Below are 22,473 nucleotides of genomic sequence, written 5' to 3'. Positions count from 1 at the left end.
CAGTCAGACTAACAGTAATATTTATAAAGTTTGTTGTAATAGTTTGACATACTCAATATTTCATCTAGCACAGCTGCTTTATTCTCCCATTACATACACCAGATGCTGTAATATTGCTTCTAATTTATGCATGGAGTGATCGGTTAAAGGCTGCTGCGCACATCACACCGTGCAGCACCGGCTTTCGGCTCAGCAGCACTGCTCTCCAGTAATCACCTCTCTGCTGCTCACAGGAAATCGACAGTCCCAAACCTTCTAAAGATATAACAGATGGTATCTGGCAGAGGCAGGAAGAAAAGTTTAAGTGCTGGCATGCATTTCGCTCCTCCCAGAAGCTGCTCTTTTTAGGTATCTCTTCAGTATACAGCTCATTGCACATCCCTTTACTCCTGTGATTAGTTATGCAGGGCACAATGGTGCACTAAAATAAAGACAAACATTACTAGACAAAGGATTTTAGATGTTGAAACAGGCACATGGTTTTATAGCTAAAGGGCTTTCAGGAAAAGACCAGTCTAAGTGGAAGAAGATATGAGCAAAATCCATTGGCCAAAATAATACTTAATCCTTTCAATGAGATAATCAGAGAGCCCAGAACTGAGGCATGAGACTGGACTGAGAATACATCATTATTGACAGCATTATCAGAGATCTGGAAAGAAAACAGGTTTTTACTCAAAGAATGATGGAGATGCAAGCAAAATACTCCCTGACTTGTGATGATCCCTGGGTTATCTAGCGCCTTGTAGAGGTTTTCATTAGTGCAGCCTTCAATGAACAAACACATTGTGGAGTTTGTGGTGAAGAATATATTCGTAACTGTGCTTCTGATTTGATATTTTTTGCTTATTTTGTAGGGTATGACAGGCAATTGGTAGCAGTCCAGGCAGCAATACACACAACATTGAGAATGAAGTGTCGGCCCTTTCATGAGGATGTTATGCCTTCACTTGCAGAGGTGAGCATTCATTGTGAAGCTGGTTAAGGCTTCTTCCTCCTAAATAATGTCTCCTCTTCTCCTGCACTGTTTTGGGAGAGTAGGAACAGGAGGTGCTAAAGCAGCTGGACACATATAAACATCTTGGTGATATTTGCAGTGATATTCTAAGGGGAACTGAGTAAACCTTCAACTTCAAACAGCATTTAAGGAACATGACATTTGGAAAAATATCAGTCCATTCAAATATCCTGAGCTCTTTAGGCAGAAGTTTCACCCAAACCATGGACAAGAATGCAGAGCTGCCCACCACGGCTGGTTGAGCTCCTCACCAGGTGTGCAGTGCCAGCTCAAATAACCTGGTTTCATAACCCAAGCTGATAACCTCTGCTTGTTCTTCTCTGAGCTACCTTTGATACTTCTGAGCAGATTCTCTTGTAGTGCACCTTTGGCTTGTGAGACGACATCGCTGGAAGGGGATTTTAGCTGTGATATTGCCTGGTACAACAGTCCTTACACACATCCTTGCATTGCATTTTGCCTTGGTTTTCATGAGGTTTTGTGATGATTAGCTCCCTAACTTGAATTCATCACAGTGGTAAGAAAACAGCATGCTGTTTGTGTTCAAATACTGCTGGGTTTCCTACATGAAGAATGAAAACCCTTGAGTGAGACACTCCTTGGATATACTAGGATTTTTATCCAAGCTCTATTATATTCTTATTAGCTTATTAATTTTATTTTGCCTATGATGTTAGTTCTCAGTGCTGTGCTCCTTAATGCTTACTGAAAATGATGCATTTCTGCTGGAGAAAACAGCAGCCAAACACTGACGTGCAAAACAGTGATGTCAACAGTGGCAGTCTGCAGGATATGCAATTTCTGTCTTTAAATATACAACTACGCAGGAAATTCCCTGTTTGTTACAAAAGCTTTGATAGCTGCTGCCTTCACAGAGACACACTACTTGCAATAACATGCCTATGACAAAAGATACTGCAAATAATTTGTTATAGTAGTAACTAGCTGGTTGTTCCCTGCTTTCCCTGCACTAACTCCAATATCTGCTGGCCAGTTTCATCCAACCTTGACAAAGTAGATATCTCAGTGTTTTGTGAAAATTGCGTAGAATAAAGGACCAAACCGATTCTGTACTGAGGAACAGGCAGGTAAAACTCAGGTATTACAGACTGCTGTTAGCAGCAGCCAGCTGGACAATCAGAAGGTGCATTTGCAGGGCACAAAGGAACCTGGAAACAGCCACAGCATTTTCTGCCTTTGTCTTCTAATGGAGGGGATCTGTGGAGTGGTGGTGAAGTGATAATGGGGAACAGAAGCTATAAAGAAGCTATAAATGAGATTCTGTAGGAAACCAGGCTGCACTATTTCTTCTGTTCATGGAACACTGTGTTAACAGAAGATTGTCACAGAGGCCTCCCCAGAGGTCAAAAAAGATACAAAAATAATTTACAACCAATATGTAGCTACTTCAAGGACTGAAGATATTTGGGTGGTGACAAATGGTTGAATAGATGGCACAAAATTCTGCACAAGAATAAGGACCATTCCATCTGAAATCTGATCATAGATGCTGGCATACATCCCTGTGCTTCCAAACAATATCCTTCTGTAAATACATATATATATAAAAGGAGGGCAGTGTAAGCTCTATAAAAAGCCTGGATACAACATCCATCTGGTGATGGATAGACAGTGGGCTTACTTGCACTGAGGAGATTTCAAACAGAAAAGATGAAATGCTAAAGCCTAAAGTTGAGATTTAGAGGCATGGATTTACTGTTGGGTGGCTGATGAATCTGAGAATCTATCCAATACCACTGCCTCTCTCTCCATGCCAAATTCACCTTGGTGTTGAGGTTCTAGGTGCAGAGCTTATCTCTCCCTGGGTGTTCAAATTTGTCTCTGAGCAATATCAAACAAGGAGACATGTTTAATGGTGTTTCTGTGCTTGTAATTGAGCAATAACTAGTAAATAGCCCCGTATGTATCAAACAGAGCTCCACATCCCAATCCATCTTCAGGCTATTGAAACCATGGCAGCCTGTCGTTTTTAATGAAACACTGAAAGAAAAGATCAGGAATGTATATTTGCATTAAAAGCTTAAGTCACTCAAAACTAGCTATTAATGTCCATCATGTAAATAACATGCTTTACCAAACTAAACACAAAAGTACATTTATTTGGAAGGGCTGTGATGTCATCAGAAGTACATTTGTGTGATTAAAAATAATTCACATTTTAATCCTTTTCTTTTTTCCCAAAGGCTTTTTTGCTTAGTCCATTTGAACGCTGTTTTGGGTAGAGGTCTCAAATAATTCTAGATTAAATAGGACTAGATAAAATACTTAGTTAGGGCTAAATACTTAGTTAAGGCAAAGTATCTTCAAAGGAGCTTTTAAGTGCCACCTCAGCACAGCTGTGCTGCCCTTGGCATCGCCCTGGAAGATGCTGTGATTTAAAGCTGTATCTGTGATGTATTTCTTTGCGCTGTTTGTGTGGCAGGGAATGGAGGACGGCAGAATGTGAGTACAGGGATATAATAGTATCACAAGCAAATTATGATGTTGATACACTGCCTCCAGTTGCTGGCAGGGCAGAGAAGAAAGGGAATAAAGGGTATACTCATTCCTTTTTGCTACACATCCAGGACAATAATAAGGACAATTAGTCCTTCTCAACTCTTGCCCTATTAATCTTCTCTTCTTCTTCTTCCCCTTCCTCCTCACCCACTATGTATACCTCAAATGTATCTACGTGGCAAGATGCCATATAAGTTAGTGCATTCTACATAGCACCCTCTCCTGCTGAATAGCTTCCCTGAGGCAGGTGGCACTGAGCTGTTAAAATAACTGAAGAGTGCAGCATGCAGTATATTTTTTTCCTGAGCAGGATGTCACAGGTTAGAGATCAGCACTACTTTTATATGTATCTGTTGTACATTTTCACCTTGATTCCAAAAGCAGCTTTGAGCTAGTCAGACCCTGTGCATTCCTAACATCTTTCCTGAAAAAACAGAATTAGCTCTTAATAGTCACTTCAGACGCTCCAAGTGCCTGTGAAACCATCCCCTCAGGGTGCATCAGCACCGTATAAAATTCCTTCAGATGGTTTTCGGTTATGATGAAAGTTACACAAATTAAAGTTCAAGATGGCTTTACAGAAGCCATCCCTTTACCTGTTCACTGCACTATTTAGAGCTGGAGCTGATGCAATGGAGCCAAAACATAAATTCACAAAATCAACATTGTGTTGACTTCCCTTACACGATTCTGTTTATTCAGACTGATGCTTTAATCAGTGTCTTACAGTTACATATATGGGGACCAAGTGCATTCTCAGTAAGATTGGAGACAACACCAAGTTGGGCAGTAGTGTGATCTTCTTGAGGGTAGGAAGGCTCTACAGAGGGATCTCGCCAGGCTGGATAAAAGGCCAATTGTATGAGGTTCAACAAGGCTCAGTGCCAGGTCCTTTACGTGGTTCACAGGAATCCCATGCTCACAACAGGCTTAGGGAAGAGCAGCTGAAAAGCTGCCCAGTGGAAAAGGACCTGGGGGTATTGATCAACAGTAGCTGAACATGAGGCAGCTTGTGCCCAGGTGGCTAAGAAAGCCAAGAGCATCCTGGCTTGTATCTGCACTAATGTGGCAGCAGGAGCAGGGCAGTGACTGTCCCCATTCCTGGGCACTGGTGAGACCACACCTCGAATCCTGTGTTCAGATCTGCACCCCTCATTACAAGAGAGACACTGAGGTGCTGGAGCGGCGCCAGAGAAGGGAATGGAGCTGGTGCAGGGCCTGGAGCACAAGTGTGATGGGGAATGGCTGAGGGACCTCGAGTAGAGAAGGCTCAGGGGAGACACTGTTGTTCTCTACAGCTACCTGAAAGGAGGTTGTAGTGAGATGGGGTTGGTCTCTTCTCCCAGGTAGCAAGTGACAGGACAAGAGGAAACTGCCTCAAGTTGCACCAGGGGACGTTTAGATCGGATATCAGAAAAATGTCTTCACTGAAAGGGTTGTCAAGTATAAGAATAGGCCGCTCAGGGCAGTGGCTGAATTACCATCCCTGGAGGGATTCAGGAGATATGTCAGTGTGGCACTTAGGAACATGGTTTAAAGGTGGACTTGGTAATCTTAAAGGTCTTTTCTATCCTGAACAATTCTATGATTCTACAGTGAATTTTCAGCTTCTGAAAAATTCTGGCTAATAACTGCAGAACAAACCTCACATGTTCACTCATCTTTATTTGCTGAAATGATGAAGGATAGGATACAGCTTTAGAAAAAGGAGGTAAGCTAAGAGTATCATACACATGCACACAAAGGCAAACCTACCAACACACTCATTTTTCCTGAAAGGAAATTGTAAATTGAGACAGGAAGGAGGAACTGGATCCTAGAAAAGGACATTACACGCTTGCCATTTTCTACTGATGTATCAAGATTCTATGTTTTATTCCTATCCTTCTATGCAAGCTTACAAAAGGAAATGTTTCTTTATCTTAATCATAGTTAAACTCTCCAATAATTTTTGGTGGTCAAGTTTAACTGCCTAATTTTTCAGTTTAAAAGCTAAAATCTCCATTGTCAGACCTACATTGACAGTTTGGGTCAGTTCCTTGTTCAAGGACACAAGCAATTGCTTGATAAAGAAGCCGGAGGTAAAACTGTTCAGTAATAATTGCTTTCAGCTGAAAGTTACATAAACCAAACAAGAGTTAAAGATTCAAACACCTACCCAAGTGACACACGGGCTACTACACATCTGAGCAATACTACTATGGGTTGTGATTTTTCATCACTTTCTGTACAGGAACAACATATCCCAGATAAAAAAAGGGTACACACAAAAGGCTTATTTTCTCTTTCCAGTTTTATTGCAAGACCTGCAATCGCCTGTAATACACAGTCCATTACAGTTAGAACAGCTTCCTACCCCCAATTTATGTACGTTTTCCTGCTGTGCTCCAACATCATCTACTGATGGTTTACTCAGCCTGTTAAGAGACACGCAGCTTAAATCCCCCCATTGCTGTACCAGATCCCAATTTGATGAGGAGGTGCTGGTTTTGGCCATTAGACACAGTTCACTGACCACTGCTTCAGGTTTTTCCCCTTACGCTCCTTTCTAGCATCTGATCCTAAAATACCTTTATAGGCAAGCTTCAGTCTTCAACAACCAGTTGAGTAGTACCGGCAGGAGAAACAATGAACTTGCACTTCTCCCTAGCACCAAGCTGCTACCCATTATTCTGAATGGCACATCTGACTGCCACAGCAATGTGTATTTCACCCTGGCAGCAGGGTTACTCATCCCCATCTTTTCTAGCTTCTATCAGAATTGACATGCATCTGTTATAAAGCACCTCCTCCAGCTGCAAGAAATCCCAGCCAAAAGTGTGGTGATTTCTTGATTACATTCAGTGTAAAACAACAGAGGGACATGTGACCAAGAGAACTATTATCTGTCATGCATCTTCCCCAGATATCTCGATTTGGGTAATATGATTCAACTTCTGTGAACAAAATGACACGGAACATCCCCTTCCATTCCATCAGGCTCTCAGTTAAAAACATTCCTCTGATACTGTGCCAAGAATACCTGCTTTCAGGAAAATCTTATCATCTTTTAGTAAGTTTCAATATGTGATACATCTATTATTTTATGTTTGTAACAAAAAAAAAAAAAGAAAGCTTGAATCATCCTTCTGAGATCAGGAAATGTGTTTTAACAATGTTAGAATACAAAATTGTATTCCATTTAAAGCATATGGTGTTAGGAAACTTGCACACTTTTACTATGACAGCAGCATCAGTGTGAGAGAAAAGAAAATCTTCAGCCTCTTCATATCAGTGGTTATAGCCCCAAGTACAGAATAAAGTAAAAAGACAAGATACTTCTGGAAGGCTTGAAATGAATATCTAGGTTTATAAACTGACCTGAGGGCAAGATGAAATAAATCCAAATAAGATACTATCAAAACAATGCACAATGCATATTAGAAGACAGAAAAGGGGCATTAAGAGCAATGTTGGTACTTTTGAAAATCCCTTTGAATATATCAAACTATCAGTAGTTGGAGGCCAGCTGCTGCTCCAATCGTTTTTTTTGAAGCTACGTTATTAGAAACTGAAAACAAGAAAAGAGCTTTTTGAAATAAATAGCTGAGGAGGTAAAAAGGCAAGCAATGGATTAAGGCCTTTGGCTAGTATCAGTTAGCCCAGCTTCAGTATCACAGACCCTTTAACCTTCTCCCCAGTGTCCATAACAGTGCTCCCCTTTGATGCTTCAGGTAACATCCCACTGAATGCGTTTCCAGGGTTTGCACATCCACCTCTGCAAGGGTACCAGGGTTGCTTTTAATTACCACACAGCTGCAGCTGAGATATGGTTTATATATAATAATAGCATATAATTGGAAAGGTACTGCTGCCAAAATGAGAGCATACCCTGAGCTCCAAACTAGGGCACACCAAGGCTTGTGGTGTAAACCTGCTGAGTCACTTCTTGCCCAATTTGGGATCTGCTCGGAAGTTTCCCATGGCAGACAAGTGAGCTTGTTTTATGATACTAGACAAGATTAAATGTCAAGCATGGCAGTTATACTGGAGCAAGAAAACGATGTTGTAAAGAAGCTGTAAAAATACATCCTTGTGCCCACTCAGGACTCCTTGATGATTTCAGTGGTGCTCCACTAGCACAGACAACCAGGAAATCTGAACACATCACGCTGCACATCTGTGTCCCCACATATTGATTCAATCTCAAGATTATCATTGAAGTAATAAGGAAACAGGAAGTACATAGACAGATCTAGGCCCTGAATATATGCGTTTCCCTAAATATGGTCTAACAGCAAAGTTTGCAAGCACTTCTGAAATAATAAGCATTTTTTCCTGTTCTGAAGTCAGTGATGAGGACGAACAAACAAGCTACTTGAAACTGCTGGCTTCATTTTATGTTCACACGTCTGAGAACATGCAATACTGCACCAGTATTAGAAGCAGCAAACAATTATTTAAGCTGCAATACTAGATTTCATTTTTTATTTATTAAAGTTTTTGATGTTTGCACCAGACTTTAGACTTTCTGGAACTGCTCTAAATCAAACCAGCATATTATTAAGCTCTCCAAAAAATTCATCACAAGTCAGTTTACAGATGACATTGATGTCTTATTGCTATCCATTCCTCCTGGACCATTTCTAACAATTCATTTTTTATATTCCTGCAGTGCTGAAATATGGTTCACACCAATATCTGTCCTTTTAGTAATCACCAAAGCAAAGCTTGGCAGTTGTCATATATTACACTCTTGAGAAAAATGCTAGTAATACTCTGAATTGATTGAACAGCATGGAATCAGAACTAGCTGGCAGAGAAACCATTTAACTGATTTCAATTCATAAATCTCTTTCCTCCTCTCTTATTTTAGTTTAGAAACTGCTAAATATTGCCATTATCTTGTGATGCCTAGAATGAACCAATTATTTATAAAGACATTAATTTAAATAATATGTGATTGCAGTCATTAATATCTATATGAGAAGGCAGACTTATGGATTACACTGAGTAACTTTTATTTATGCACACGGAGCTAGAGAATGTATGTAGCAGTCTCTGGCCAGCAGACATCGATTTGTTTATTTCCCAGGAGGTCAACATCAGGTGCAATGTCCTTCCCTGTCTTGAAAATACAGGAATTCTAAACAGAACTTTACCTGCTTTAGACAACAATTTAAGTCCTTGAGCATGACTTAAAATGATTAGTAAGACAGTTGCTTACATGACGTGATTTAATTAAAAGTCAGGGATGCGTTTAGTGTCTAAAGCAAATACTTGTTACTTAACATGTTTTTAGGAGGAGAAAAAAGAAATATGGTCAAGGGCTGTAGTTCAGTCTTAAGAGAATTTTGGAAACACAGCTCTTGAATTTAAGTCCACAGAGAATCAGAAGATCAAAGCAGATACATGAATTTTGAGGGAGTAAAGGAAGACCTGTTGGGAGTAGAGAGACTGCCAGGACTGGTGAATGGAGGAAGAAGACCCAGCAGAGAACTAGCTCAGTGGGAAGCGAGGTGTTCATCCCTACTATCATCCATGACAGTCTGGAAATCATAGAGTGGGTCAGAAGTGACCTTAAAGCTCATTGAGTTCCAAGCCCCTGCCACAGGCAGGGACACCATCCATTAGACCAGGTTGTTCAAAGCCTCATCTGAAACCTGTAGTGTTTGCTGCCTATATGTCACTCGACTATGCTGGTCTGTCAGTAGAGCCATTCTGTTGTCCTGTTGCTGACTGTCTTGGTGCTTATTTGAATTCAAAGAAAACCCCAAAGGAAGTACGTGTTTTCCTGTGTGCCAGAGTGGAGGAGTGTGATTTGCATATTAGTAAGGGTTTGTATTGTTTATTAAAAAGGACTGTTTATCTGAAATGGACTGCACATTAAATTCACTAGAATTGGTAATCCAGAGACAAAGCTGGGCCTGAGAGAGAACTGAAACCTGGGGAGTTTCCTCAAAAGCAACATTTCTTCTGGGGAATCTATCTGTGTGTAAACTCATTAAACATCTTGGGCTGAGATTCTAGATCTTGAAACCCAATTATTTGCATCAATGCTATTCAGACCTAAGAAGCCACTTTCTCAGGAAATGGAGAAGCACAAACATACAAAATAACAGCACAATTTGGAATAACATCTGATGGTGCTGGAATTGTAAATCACATGACCTGATACTGCCCTGCGATCTTTGGGCAGCACACAGGGCAATGTATTACTGCTCACTGGAATGTTATTGTGAAGAATTGGATCAAAGAAGTATAAGTATTTGACAGATTGTGCTGCCATCCCTTTTGCTCCTAAATGGAATGGGAAGAATTTTCTTAGCCTCAGATTAGAAGTGCCTATTAAGTCACCAGTCCCCTACTACTTGTAGGCTGCAGTGTAGACGACAGTGATGATTTCCTTTACACTCTCCTTTCAGACTGTTCCTTTTCTTTAGGAACAAGAGAACTACTATTTTATTCCCAAGTGATCTAAAAAATGTAGGATAGTCTCAGTGATGCCCACCATTAATAATATTGAAATAAAATAAAACTCTCTTAACAGAATTGGTTAGAAAGGTATGTACTTAAGGTGGAATCTTTGGTCATAAATTCTGTAATGGAATCGTTTGGAACAGTTTTAGTCTGCTGAGGTGGAAGCTGAGAACTAAATGGATAACTGGCTTACAGAAATTAAGCAATGCTTCTCCCCCTGCAATAATAAAGGCCAGAGATAAATGAGTGGTAACGAATGAAAGAGTTAGGAGGAAGTATTAAGGCAGTGATTGTATCACCCAGATATGTGTTATCTGAATTTCTTCAGACTGGTCTTTAATTCTGTTCCTGTGGGTGAACCCCTTGTGTTCTTTCTTGAGTTAATTGCAAAAGTGAAGCACACAAAGCAGAAATATTGTTTTCCAAAATAACTATTTGAGTTTTGCAGCTGAAATAAACCCAAGTTCTACTTCAATAGCAAAACATTTTGTTAAAAATCTGAAGTTACTATGCCAAGAGCAACTGTACTGTTTCCTTCCATCAAGCTGTCTCAAGGCTTGACTCTCCTCCCAGCTCCCTTTTCAAGAGAGGTGTATAATTTTGATTCTGTGTGCAAGTAGCTGTCTCTCTTGTTCACTATGCATAGGAGCTAGCTTATTATAACTTTGATTTGAAACTGTTTCAAATCCCTTTATTTATTCACCATTTTTCTTAGGATCAGTTCCATAAAATCCTTTCATGTACAGCATAATCACAGTGAAGTCTTGTCTAAGAAATTCCCTGGCTGCTATATCCTTTGGTTCGTTGCCCTGAAAACTGAAGTGCTTCAGCCCATATGAAACACACCTCCATTTTTAACATATAAAAAAACATTACCAAAATTGAACACAAATACACCACCTGCCAAATCAAATCCTCACTGAAGCCTCAACTATGAGCAAAGAATTTGTTTAAGGCATTAAAACTGCAATCTTCTCAAAGGAGGATTTTGATTCAATCATTTCAGAAACCTCTCTAGAACAGGTGGAGCACAACGAGAAGAAATCCTGTTCTTGTAACATGATAGAAGCAGGATAACATTTGTGAGTGTGGTAAGAACACCTCATTACTGATAGAGCATTCCAGGTTATCAGTGCCTCCAATACCTTATTAATATTCAGACATTTGCTTCACCCTCAGCTGGTACAAGAAACAGTTGAATCCTTAGGACTGCTAAAGACATTAAATATTCTAAAACACCTGGCTTTTACTCACTGACAACTTCCATTTACTTCTGTCCTTCATTGTCATATTATGTCATATTGTGTCATACTGTAATTTATAAATAATGTGAAATATTTCAACCATTACATATATTGCAGAGTCAATAAAACTTTTTTTTGTATCAAGATGAAAACCTCAATGCATATCTGTTTAAAAACCAAAATGTATATATTACCCTGAAATTTGGGCCATCATTGAAAGCATTACAGTCCTTTAGTAACACCACCATTTCATCATTTCCATGCTGAAGCTTACATCGATAGTAATGTGCACATGTACCACCAGAAACTCAATGGGAAGTACAGATCAAAGTCCTAAAACCTCACACTGGTTCCAGCAGCAATCTCATTTGTCAAGACAACAGGAGAAGAGAAATCATTTTGGAATAACCTTCTCTTAGAGCCTTTTGATTTTTCCAGTGCTGTAAGCCACAATGCCTTTTCATCTGCACTGTCGTGTATTATAGGTTTAATAAAAGAGAACCACCTCCATGGAATAAGCAACAAAATATTTAAAATCCCCTTTTAAGCAACCCGCACATAAGGGAAACAACACAAAACCACAATGATCCAAGGACTATTTTCAAGAGTGCCAACAGCTTCAAGATGGTTTTTATTTTACAAAATAATTTTACAATTGAAAAGTATCAACCCTTCAGTTGAACAAACAGAATTGATAACTTAATTTTTTGAGGACCGTCCTAGCCTAGAAGTTGAGGTTCCCAAACCACAAGTACACACATTACCTAACCCAGACTGACTCTGTTCTCATACCTCAGTTCATTGAGATGTACTTTCCAAATCTGGGTAAAAAGGTTTCTAGATACATGATTTAAAAAATATCATTGGTCAGAAACAGTGGTTAATAAACCAGTCAGGAGGGGTGAATACTTTTCAACAAGAAATTACCATGCTGAATTTAGATGAGTTCTTCATAACATAAAGATGCTCATGCCTTCCTACCCCTTTATGTTAACGTACTGCAACGTGATCCTGATTTAGATGACTAAAAGAAGGTCTCGGCCATTTTAAATAACCTGGTCCCTTCCAACCTGGTATTTTTATGATTTTAGAATAACCCCTTTAAAATGCTACTCAGGATGAACATTAATTTTAATTATAAATATTGAGTTTCTAAGCGGGATGCTATTATTTCTGACAGCAGAGTTTCAAGTAACAGTTACTATGAAAATATGAATACATTCTAGAAGACAACTAAAACTGTGCAGTTGCTATTTCTCCATCAGTAATGAAATCGTGTGATTTGTAAAACACTACATTGTTATTCTGCCTTGCAGCTGACTGAGACAAAAGTGTACATGCTTTAGAAACATGAAATAGAGCAAATGTTTGTTAAGTCTAGTAACTTCTTGGTTTTATACCAGACCAGGATAGAACACATACCTTTCTTCCCCCTGTGTTTATGCGAAGTGGAGTTAGGAAGGGATCAAAAATCATATGGCTGGTTTCAATATTGACAGGTGACTGTCTTTTCCCAACAGAGCAAAGATTCCAAGCTGAATTCACCAAACCCCAAAAGGAGGGAACTGCAAAATATAAAGAAGTGCAAGTTTAAGAAAAGTCTGGAAAGATGAGAGAAATACATGCAGGGCAGATGGCCAGATGATTAAACTTGTCATATTGTCTGCTCACACACACTGAAACTGAAACCAGGCAAAATCACCTAATACTTGAAATGTAAAACTTCATGCACAAAGACAAAAGCATATTGTTTCATATACTTTTGTATCAAAATAGAAGGTTGGTTTTGGTTTTTTTCTTTCTCTTTTGAAGGTATCTAGATGTAATTCCACACTCCATCATAAGTAGCTCCTTTCCTGTTAGTATTACAGAATATTTACTGAGCAACAGCATTAGTCCTTTTGCTAATTTTGCACACATTCACTGTGTCCATTAACTGAAACCATCCCATTCTACTCTATATTTTGAAAGTCTTCATATTTACAAGAAATCATTAAAAGCCTCAGCATTATTATAAGGGAAACACACCGTGTTCCCAGAGAACAGGCCTGCTCTCTAGACAGGTTCTACTGATTTCTCTTCCATTCACCTAAACCTTTAGTGTAAGTTTTGATCTAAAAAAATGTTGTTGGAAAAGCCATACTCTGGTGGTAAAGGATAGTTCCTTCCCTGCATGTGCTTGGAACATGGAAGTGAGTTACTTTCTGTACCCCTAACTGGAAAAAAATGTGATGCAGCACTATACTGCTTCTTATCAGGTACCTGCAGGCTTAAAGTTATATTGCATCGGACCTGCAGTTTATAGACAAGCACAACCTGAGCTTCAATTTGGGTGCTGAAAAAATTTCTTACTAAGTGAGTAAAGAGCAGCTAACAAGGTACACAAAGGCCACATTTATATTCGTGTCTCTACACTTTGTCCCTGTCTGAAATGTATAAGGTAACTTTATCAGGATTATTCTGCAGTTTTATGTGGCAGGTGGAAATTTCAGTGATGCAAATGCTGATGCCTTTCTTCGCTTTATTCTTTTTACATGCTGCTAGAAGTTTTCATCATCTTCACCCTCAAACCATTCTTCTGATTTACAAACTATGTGACTAGGCTGGGGAAGGGGTTGTGCCTGAGGCCCTGGGCAGGGGCTCAGGTGTTTTGCCCAGAGGGCAGAGCTGAAAACAACCCATCAGCTGCTCATTAAAAGCTTTTTGATTGCTGTAGCTGGTTGTGTGCAGGGTTCTGCTTGGAGTTTTTGCTATTCTAGTGGGAGCCACATAGAGTTTTGGCTGGATTTGACCTTTTGGGCTGTAGTAGACTTAACCCAATGGGAAGATGTTCCCTGGAGGAGAGACAGGTGGAGGTGGCTCATCTTGGTGAGTGTTTTCCTATCGTGTTTTACAGGACGTTTCAGGTTTTTTTGCCCTCAAAGTTTGAGTGTACTCAGGTGTAAAACTTTGGCTGGGTTAATGTACAGCTTCGTGTAAGATTTCTACAAAAGCAAATAAATGTTAGGGCTGTTTTTAGGCTATTGCTTGCATGGCAAAACTTCAGCATGAGTGTCTACACAGAAGCAATGGAAGTGTTTTGCAGTTGTTGAGTATCTGCCTATACCAGAAGTTCATAAGCTGTTGTCCACAGATATTACTTTTACTCCTAAGTATCTGAAAACTCAGGTTTTGGCTGAAGCTTCTTTCCCTGTGCTGGCTTGTCTGTGCATCTACAGGTGCTACACTTGCAGGTGAACAAAAACAGCCCTGCACGGATCCAAGTGATACAGCCACAACTGACATGTTACAGCTACCAAACTTAGTTTCCTCGCATACAATTTAGAAGTGAACATGTGTTATTAATACCTTAAATTGAGCAGTGAAATATCTTTTTTAAACACCTGACATGGACAAGCAAATCGGCTCACATGCAAAGCCCCAGAAGGGTGACTACTCTGCATGTGGTGCAGGAAACATGTAAGGGATCACAGTGTAATGTTCTATGACTCTGGGAGAGCAAAAAGCAGCTTTGCACCCCAAATAGCTAAAATACAGCTATTTGCTATAGCACCCCAAAAGGCTAAAATGGCAGATGCCCACATCAAATCATGTCAGTAGTCTTTCATGTGAATAACAAACCCTGGCTGCCTCCACCCCATAGAGGGTCAGATGGGAGGCCTTTAAATTAACCAAAGCCTTGTGTGATAAGGAAAATGAACAGGCAGTATGGTCTTAAAAATATATCTGGCTTCTGTTTACCCTCCCCATGAATTCCCACTTCTACTGGAGACTTGCAAGAATACAGAAGTTCCCAGAGTGTGATAAATAATAGTGCTAATGCTTTGAAATGGGAATAAAGAAATGTTAGTGCAATTAAAAATAAAGCAGAGCATGCTTAATTATTTGTGCTTTTTCTTCAGAGAAATACCACAGGATCTTCAGTTTCTGTCAGAGAAAATCCCTGTTTATGCAGAATCCTAAAATAAAAGTGTAGGTTAATTGAGGCAGCCTGGTTTCCCTGGATAAATCCCCCTGTGTTGTTATTAAAAAAAGATAAATAATGATAAAAATAAATGAATGATGAAATTGTAGAGTTGTGGGTTCAAGAGGGAAAACATTAGAAGGGAAATCTGTGGCTTGAATGGTTTCCAGTATTATTAAAGAAGATCTGGGCAGAAGTACTCTCGATATTGGTACAACAGTTCTTTAGCAAGCTGTTTAAAAATAAATAAACCAACTAGATCGGGTAAGTGCAATAAAATGGCAAGTCAAACAGGTCAGTCCCTTATGTTGAAGTTCATACGAGTTAAAAGAGTTTGTGATGCAACTGGATTGTCCTGGAAAAGCTGCACTGGAAAATAGCTGCTGTGAGGGGACCACAGAATCCCAGGCTGGTTTGGGTTGGAAAGGACCTTAAGATCATCCAGCTCCATCTCCCTGCCATGGGCAGGGACACGTCACAGTAGTCCAGGTTGCTTCAAGCCCTATCCAGCCTGGCTTTGAGCACTGCCAGGGATGGAGCATTTGCCACTTCTTTGGAACATCCAGTGTCTCACCACCCTCACAGTAAAGAAATACTTCCTTATATCTAACCTGCTTCAGTTTAAACCCATTACCCCTTGTGCATTAAAGCTACAGAAGTCCTTCCTGTAATATCTGACATCCCTGGTCAGAGTCAGCAATAACTGGGCCTTCTTATCTTTCCTATACCTGATCACCAGCTTCATGAGCAACGTCCCTGTATTCTTCACAGGCTATCTGTCTTTGATTCCACCTTCTATAAGCTTTCTTTTTCCTTCTGAGTTTTCTCAGCAGCCCTTATCCATCCATGGAGGCCTCCTGGCCTTCCTGCCCTGTTTCCTTCTTGTCGGCATGTTTTACAATGGTATTTCTGTTTTTGACAGGGAGCCCCTGCACTCTGTACACTGCCTGTCACACCAGCTGAGCGCCAGGAAGTCAAGAAGGTGGAGCTCCAATACTGCGATGCTGCACTGCAAAGGTTACACTTGTCACCTGAACATGTAAGTCTGTGTTGAAATCCTTGATTTGTTACATGCCTAGGGAGCTCATGCTAAGTGTCTCCAGTGTGTGCTTGTTGCTAGCTCTGTTATATCTGGCTAGACAAAGAGGAAGTGTAGCAATGGAAAACTTATCCCAGTGATTGGAGTGACTTTGCTTATGCTTCTTCAGCTGAAGGTTAATTAAGGATGACTGACCTCTGACTGCACACCTAAGTTAACCAGGGGATGGGGATATTATGCCATATTAATATCTGATTACATTTAATTAAAGTAATTAGTGCTGCTGCTTAGATGCTCAAAGTAATAGAAAAGTATTCAGAACCATAATGGAAAAATTCAAGAAGGCTTCATGTAGGAAACCAAGGCTTAAATTAAACACATGGTCTTAGTTAACTGTTTAGTCCAAACAAATTAGTGCACTGAACATAGGAAAACACCTATTATGATTCCACCTTAGCTAAGAGACATGAGCCTACTAAGGGTCAAGTCATTAATGAAACAGTATCTCACTCCCCACGATTGTGTTGTGTTTCCATTAAAATCTAGTTATGTATAAATGGGAATACGCTGCATCTTTGTGTGTGTGTACTTCTGAAGCATTTTAGGCAGAAGCCTTGCTCCTGAGCTGTGCAGGAACTAGTTGGCATGCAGCTCACATGCTACCTTACAATCTCATTTAACAAGGTTCTCTAGCTATGGTTATACTACCAGAAGTTTCTCTATACTGATCATGTCATCTCTGCCTTCGTCAATAAATCCCTGTAAATTTATATTGCTTGAGAGCCGATTTGTTGCAAACATGTTACATAGAAATAAGGTGATAAGTTTTTGGCTGATCACTGTCATGCCTTCAACCGTCTCATAACAGAAAGAAAACTGGATAAATCCAAACTTCATTTCCTCTATTTGTTGGTACACGACAGACAAGAGACTTTGTGTGATACGATGAGGGAGATTGCTTATATTTTATACCTCTACAAAAATTTCTGATGTCCTTATTCAGCCTCTATCTTACTGCAGCTGCTCTTTTTTTTCAATTTACTGGAAACAATTTATATTGAGATGTATGAAGATGCTCTAGTATCAGCATGACACAATAGAATGAGGGATTCTGATGGCTTTTGCCAAACCTATGCATAACAACAGTGAAATAATAGCAGCTAGAAGGTAAAGCAAAGATTTAATGCTGTTCTCCTAGTGATGAGTACCAAGAATTTGCCAAAATAAACCCAAGCTTCCCCTCTCCAGAGAAAAGCAATGAGTGAACACTGTCCCTTAAGGATGCCCTCCTTTGGGTACAGCAAACCTGCACTTAAGCATAATGGTACTGTCTGTAGCGTGTGCTGATGGACAAGTCTGCATCCATGCTGGGAGAGGAGGCAGTAGTTTTCCCAGCATGGGACCAGAGTGCATGCTGTGCACATCTTAATGATAAAATGGTGCTAGGCACAAGAGGTCCAGGTCATGAAAGTGTTGTGGATGGTTAAGCGGTGTCTCTCATAACTTGTCTGGCTCTTGAGGGCTTATTTATATAAAAAATTCTCAGAGTTCTATCCCATGCTTTGTTTCTGCATCTTGGTCTTAGCAAAGCCATAAAGAGTTTGTAGCTAGAATCCAGTTTTTATGGTGCTTATTTTTATAGGTGCTTATTTTTCCCAAGGTATCTGCTACTGGTCACTGTCAATAATAGCAGATGGAGTCTAGTCAAGACAGTAAAGTTATTTCATAGAATCATAGAATAGTTAGGGTTGGAAAGGACCTTAAGACCATCAAGTTCCAACCCCCCTGCCATGGGCAGGGACACCTCGCTCTAAACCATATCACCCAAGGCATCGTCCAAACTGGCCTTGAACACTGCCACTTGTGTTGTTCTGCACTGAGACTGTAACTTTCTCTCTGAAGTTTGCTCAACGTTCCAGAGCACAGATTCTCTGAATTCAAGTTACTCTAAAGTTCATGTAAGCTTGTTCATGCAGCCGATCCTTGTTTATATATTTAAGCTTTAGCATCAGCCCTGGCGATAGCATAAAACACAATCAGATTGTATTTGTGCAGCGATTATTCTTGCCCTGTGTAATTACTGGTCCCTCAGATAAAATCTCAAGCTACTTTATTGAAGCTGGGAATTGAAACCACAGAGAGAATCAGCTATCTATGTACATCAATAAAGCAGTCCATTAATTATTTCCACCTACTCAACTTGAAGAAAATTACCATACTAATGCCTCTGGATAACCACATGACCTGCTCTGCTTCTACATAAAAGCCAAACGTAAAGTCATAGCAGCTTTGAGAGATAAATCGGGAGCACCAAAGAAATAAGAGAGTACAGAATGGCATTCATGTAAGTAATTGGTCACAGAAATCTCCAGACTGCAGTAATATTAGACAGTATCACAATGGTTTCAAATTTGAGAACTGAAAGCATTCTGATTTCTTTCCAAGAAGCAGAAAGTTGATAGCTGGAATATATCCTCCAGAGTAAGACAGCATCGCTATTAGTGAAAAAATACTAAACACTATTAAAATAGATCTTGAAGCGTATAAAAAAAATGAAAATTGTGAAGAACTCTAACAGCATCCTGTTACATACTGCTCATTCCATAGTTTTCAAATGTCATCTTCCCTCTGTATGAAGAGTTCTCAATGACAGGAGAAGTTCAACAACTGCACAGGCTAAATAAGAAAGAACAGAAAACAGAGAGGGAAACGAGGAGTTAAGATTCTGGAGAGAGATTTTTCTCTCAAAATGTGTTAGTTTCTTGCTATGCCTTTAACAGAAACACCTTGCAATACTCTCTTCAATTTACTTTTGAAATTATAGATGCTTACTTCTGCCTAATTAAACATTTTCTTCAATTAGGAGTATTACCTGGAAAGAAGTACTTAGCAATCACCATTAGTGACCACTAACCTTGCAAAGCTTTTGCTTATTTTAATCCACACATTTGGGATACCAGTGCAGAAAAAACTACCACTTCTTTCATTACACTGATTCCACCAGACTCATTCACTATTATAAATTATGTTAATCTTAGGTAAAGAGCAGTTATACAATAGTATGCAATTAGCTTTTTCTCTCCCACACTACTAACACTCAAATACTACGTTAATGTTTCCCCAAAATATAGGTCAGCTGTTTAAAAGGTACTCGCTTTTCGTATTAACCCTTCATTTTGCATCATCTGTATGGCAGGAGTAGGAAGGGGTGTATCTACAGGCAGAGGTGTAGCCAGGTCTAAAACTAAGCTATTTCAGTATTGATCTTCTAGGGCCATGGTTACTACTGTTCTGAGAATATAATTTACTCCTTTCTCTCTGTATAACCTTTTGATTGGAATGAGCTTGGGGAAAACTGTCTTCCTGCATAATGTTAGTAATGTTGCTTATGTTGAAGGGTTTAGCATAAATGTATCTCAAGAAATGGAAATGAAAACCAATTAAAGGACATTTGGTTTAAGGGTTAAAAAGAAACTAGGATGTTTGGTGGAACTGGCGCAGATTGCTCATTGGAATGTTGGTCCTGGGTAAAGGGAATCCTTCTTGGTAAAAGAGCTAAAGATGAAAAAGGGGAGTGGATGAAAGCAACAGCTTCTCTTTTTCTCTACCCAAGGCACTGAGCATACACATGGGACTGGATCAGTGCCTGTATCTGCCATATGCTGGGCTCCCTTATTATGTCTGCCAGTGCCTGCGATGCCTGTATGATTAACAGGATGCATCGGTTACTTGCCAATCAGCTGGCAGTTTCTAATCAAGTCTGGTCAGGCCCTCAGTCATCAACCACTGCCAGGGTTCAACAGAACCCCTCAAAGTGGGCAAAGAACACATGGGCTATCACAACTGAGGAAGTTTTCCTGACACTCATTGTAATTTGCGGGGTGGAAAAGAGGGAGAGTTTGGCTTGGATTTAAAAGTAGACTGAAAGGGACAAAGACAAAATGCAAAACAGTTGAAATGGTCGTTCTGTCCTTTAAATACAGCTTTGCACTGACATGCAGGAAGCCCAGATTTGAGCTATTGTATGATCCCTGGAAGTAACCTTTCCTCTTCATGTTTCTTCATCTTTTGCTCTTCTGTTTGTGCTGTGGTTCATGATGTAAAAGTGGGCACTATGGCTGTTCTGAGGCAAGGTGAGTGAGATCTAAGGTTTTAAGGAAGATCCAGAAAGACAGTGAAGAAAACTTCACATAGATGAAATGGAACACTGGAGAAACTTGTTCAGAGAGAAGTAATTTGGAACTTACTGTTTTAAGGAAAGGAGAAAGACTGCCTATCCAGCAGATAATTTGAGCTGTTCTGTAGATTCAGCTTTATTTTAATGTCTTTGGGATACTATTGATCCTTTTGCTGAAAAGTATAAATGAAAGAAGGAAAACAAAAAAACTACAGAAGACAGCATATTTATTTTATCAAAAGTGCTCATTCTGGCTATACCAGTGCTTCACAGCATGCAGTTACTAAACCAAACATAACTCTCAGGTAGTAAGTTGGAATTTTAACTATTTCTTGTCAAAGTCAGTATAGGTCTGCATATGGTTAGCACTTCCTTTGTTAGGATAAATAAAATGAGCATCACATTCTGAAACTACAGGGTGTTAAGGAATTCAGTTTGGACAAGGCAGGCACTGAAGCATGAGAGCTACGTGTAAGGAGCACCCAGTAGGGGTTAACCAGTCCCATTCTCCAAAGCACTTGTGTGTGTGACAGCAGCCTCTTGAGAGTTTCTTGTAGCTATGTACTACACTGGTTTCCCACAAGACTCTTATAGCTAATGACAGCAAATAATGCAGAAATGTCCTGACTTGCAAAGACAAGTGAGGAGCAGCCAGAGAGTTCACCACTGCACACTGCAGTTCGTATCTGTAATGACAGTCCAAGACAGAAACACTGATGTTCTCTGCTCTGGTATTTTCTGGAGTAATCAGATTTCTCTGACCTCATTCCACCAGGCTCTGCCCCTGCCTGGGGATGCTGTTTCCACAGTGAGATTACCAAAGCTCTAACTTTGATTGCTCTTAGAAAGGCCAGAGGTCCTTAGGACAGCTGAGTAGGTGCACTTACTCACAGGCTGGAAAGAAAGTTGTCTGGACAATGCTAATCTCTTAGAAGTCCAGTGTGGTGCTGCCAAGCCACAACTCTAAACTACAAAACATTTTAGAGTGAAAGAAACCCTGGCCTCTCCTCAGCTCTTGCATCAAATTATTCAGCTAATTGCTATCCACTGAGTGATCTGCTGCTTTTCCTATTGGCAGTTAGTCTCATGAGCTGGCCTATCTGTTTTGAAAGAATCCAATCACTGCATCCTTGCTAACAGGTTGTACATGTAGTACATGTGGCACAACAGTCTTTGCAGATGGGCAGCTGCTGAGCACAGAAACCCACTTGATCGTTACCTAGGGGGGAGAATTTAGCTTTCAAGTACCAAATGATTCATTTTAAATACTTCTGGGTTGTTTCTGCTACCCTGTGTGTACAACAGGCAGAAGCAGAACAGATTTAGTGGTGCCTCTGACTGGTGATAGATCTGACTGCTTGGGAGTCCCAGTAGCTAAAGCAGAGGACTCTCACTTGCTGTCTTCAGCCTTCCTCCTGATTAAGCGTCTGTATCTTGCTGTTCTCAACAAAACATGACAAACTCTTTGCACCAGAACTGCTGTCGGAGATGTAAATGGGTAGCTGAGTGCCAAGGTACTCTTTTAGTTCATGCCACATGATCTGATTTCTGTATTCTGTGTTCACACCACAGCACACCTACCCTGCATAGGAAATATGATGGTTTCCTACCCAACAAATTCTTGCATTATGAATTAGCCAAATGCCAGGTGGTAACTGATATAATGAGTGTAAGGCTGGTTATTATAATGGTTTTCAGAAATGCTGAAATGCATTCTCTGGATTATCTGAAATTAGGGGTGAAAATAAAGGGAGATGGAAAAGGATTTGCTTTTTCTTGAAAAACTGGGCCACTTATATAATGTGAAAATTCTGTCAGTGCAGTGTCTGGTCCAGAAAAATCCCATACAAACAACATAAATACTGAATACATTCTTAGAGAGGAAAGTGCAGGACTATCTGTAAGCTCCCTACAAACAAGAGAAGAAATGAAATTATTCATCTTCACCAAATGGCTGGGGAGACGTGTCATGTTGTACACATCCTCCCTCTTCCAACTCCAAACCTGCTTCTGCTCATTAGAGATAGTCAGGTGGGTTTGTCCATAGTCCTA

At 40.0% G+C, this 22,473-nt stretch overlaps 1 protein-coding gene and 2 long non-coding RNA genes across 3 annotated transcripts in view; 2 read left to right on the top strand and 1 right to left on the bottom strand.

Annotated features, from left to right (window-relative positions):
* The window catches only part of LOC133224936 (uncharacterized), a 179,093-nt gene extending 174,800 nt beyond the window's left edge, over nt 1-4,293 (top strand). The window contains exon 3 of the long non-coding RNA XR_009728976.1: nt 858-4,293. This is a non-coding gene — a long non-coding RNA (uncharacterized LOC133224936). The remainder of the gene's footprint in view (nt 1-857) is intronic.
* The window catches only part of CA10 (carbonic anhydrase 10), a 189,145-nt gene that overhangs the window by 104,889 nt on the left and 61,783 nt on the right, over nt 1-22,473 (bottom strand). The window contains exon 3 of the mRNA XM_061376890.1: nt 12,664-12,806. Coding sequence (XP_061232874.1) covers nt 12,664-12,806 — 143 coding nt within the window. The remainder of the gene's footprint in view (nt 1-12,663; nt 12,807-22,473) is intronic.
* LOC133224937 (uncharacterized) lies at nt 13,986-19,604 on the top strand. The gene is made up of 3 exons (XR_009728977.1): nt 13,986-14,109; nt 16,128-16,244; nt 18,883-19,604. It is a non-coding gene; the product is annotated as an uncharacterized LOC133224937 (long non-coding RNA).

The sequence above is a fragment of the Neopsephotus bourkii genome, unplaced genomic scaffold, assembly GCF_033783945.1.
Source record: "Neopsephotus bourkii isolate Nb327-2 ecotype Australia unplaced genomic scaffold, CSIRO-AGI_Nbou_v1 NB_1749, whole genome shotgun sequence".
Lineage (NCBI taxonomy): Eukaryota > Metazoa > Chordata > Aves > Psittaciformes > Psittacidae > Neopsephotus > Neopsephotus bourkii.
The sequence above is the reverse complement of the archived record's forward strand: the minus strand, read 5'-3'. Positions and strand labels throughout refer to the sequence as shown.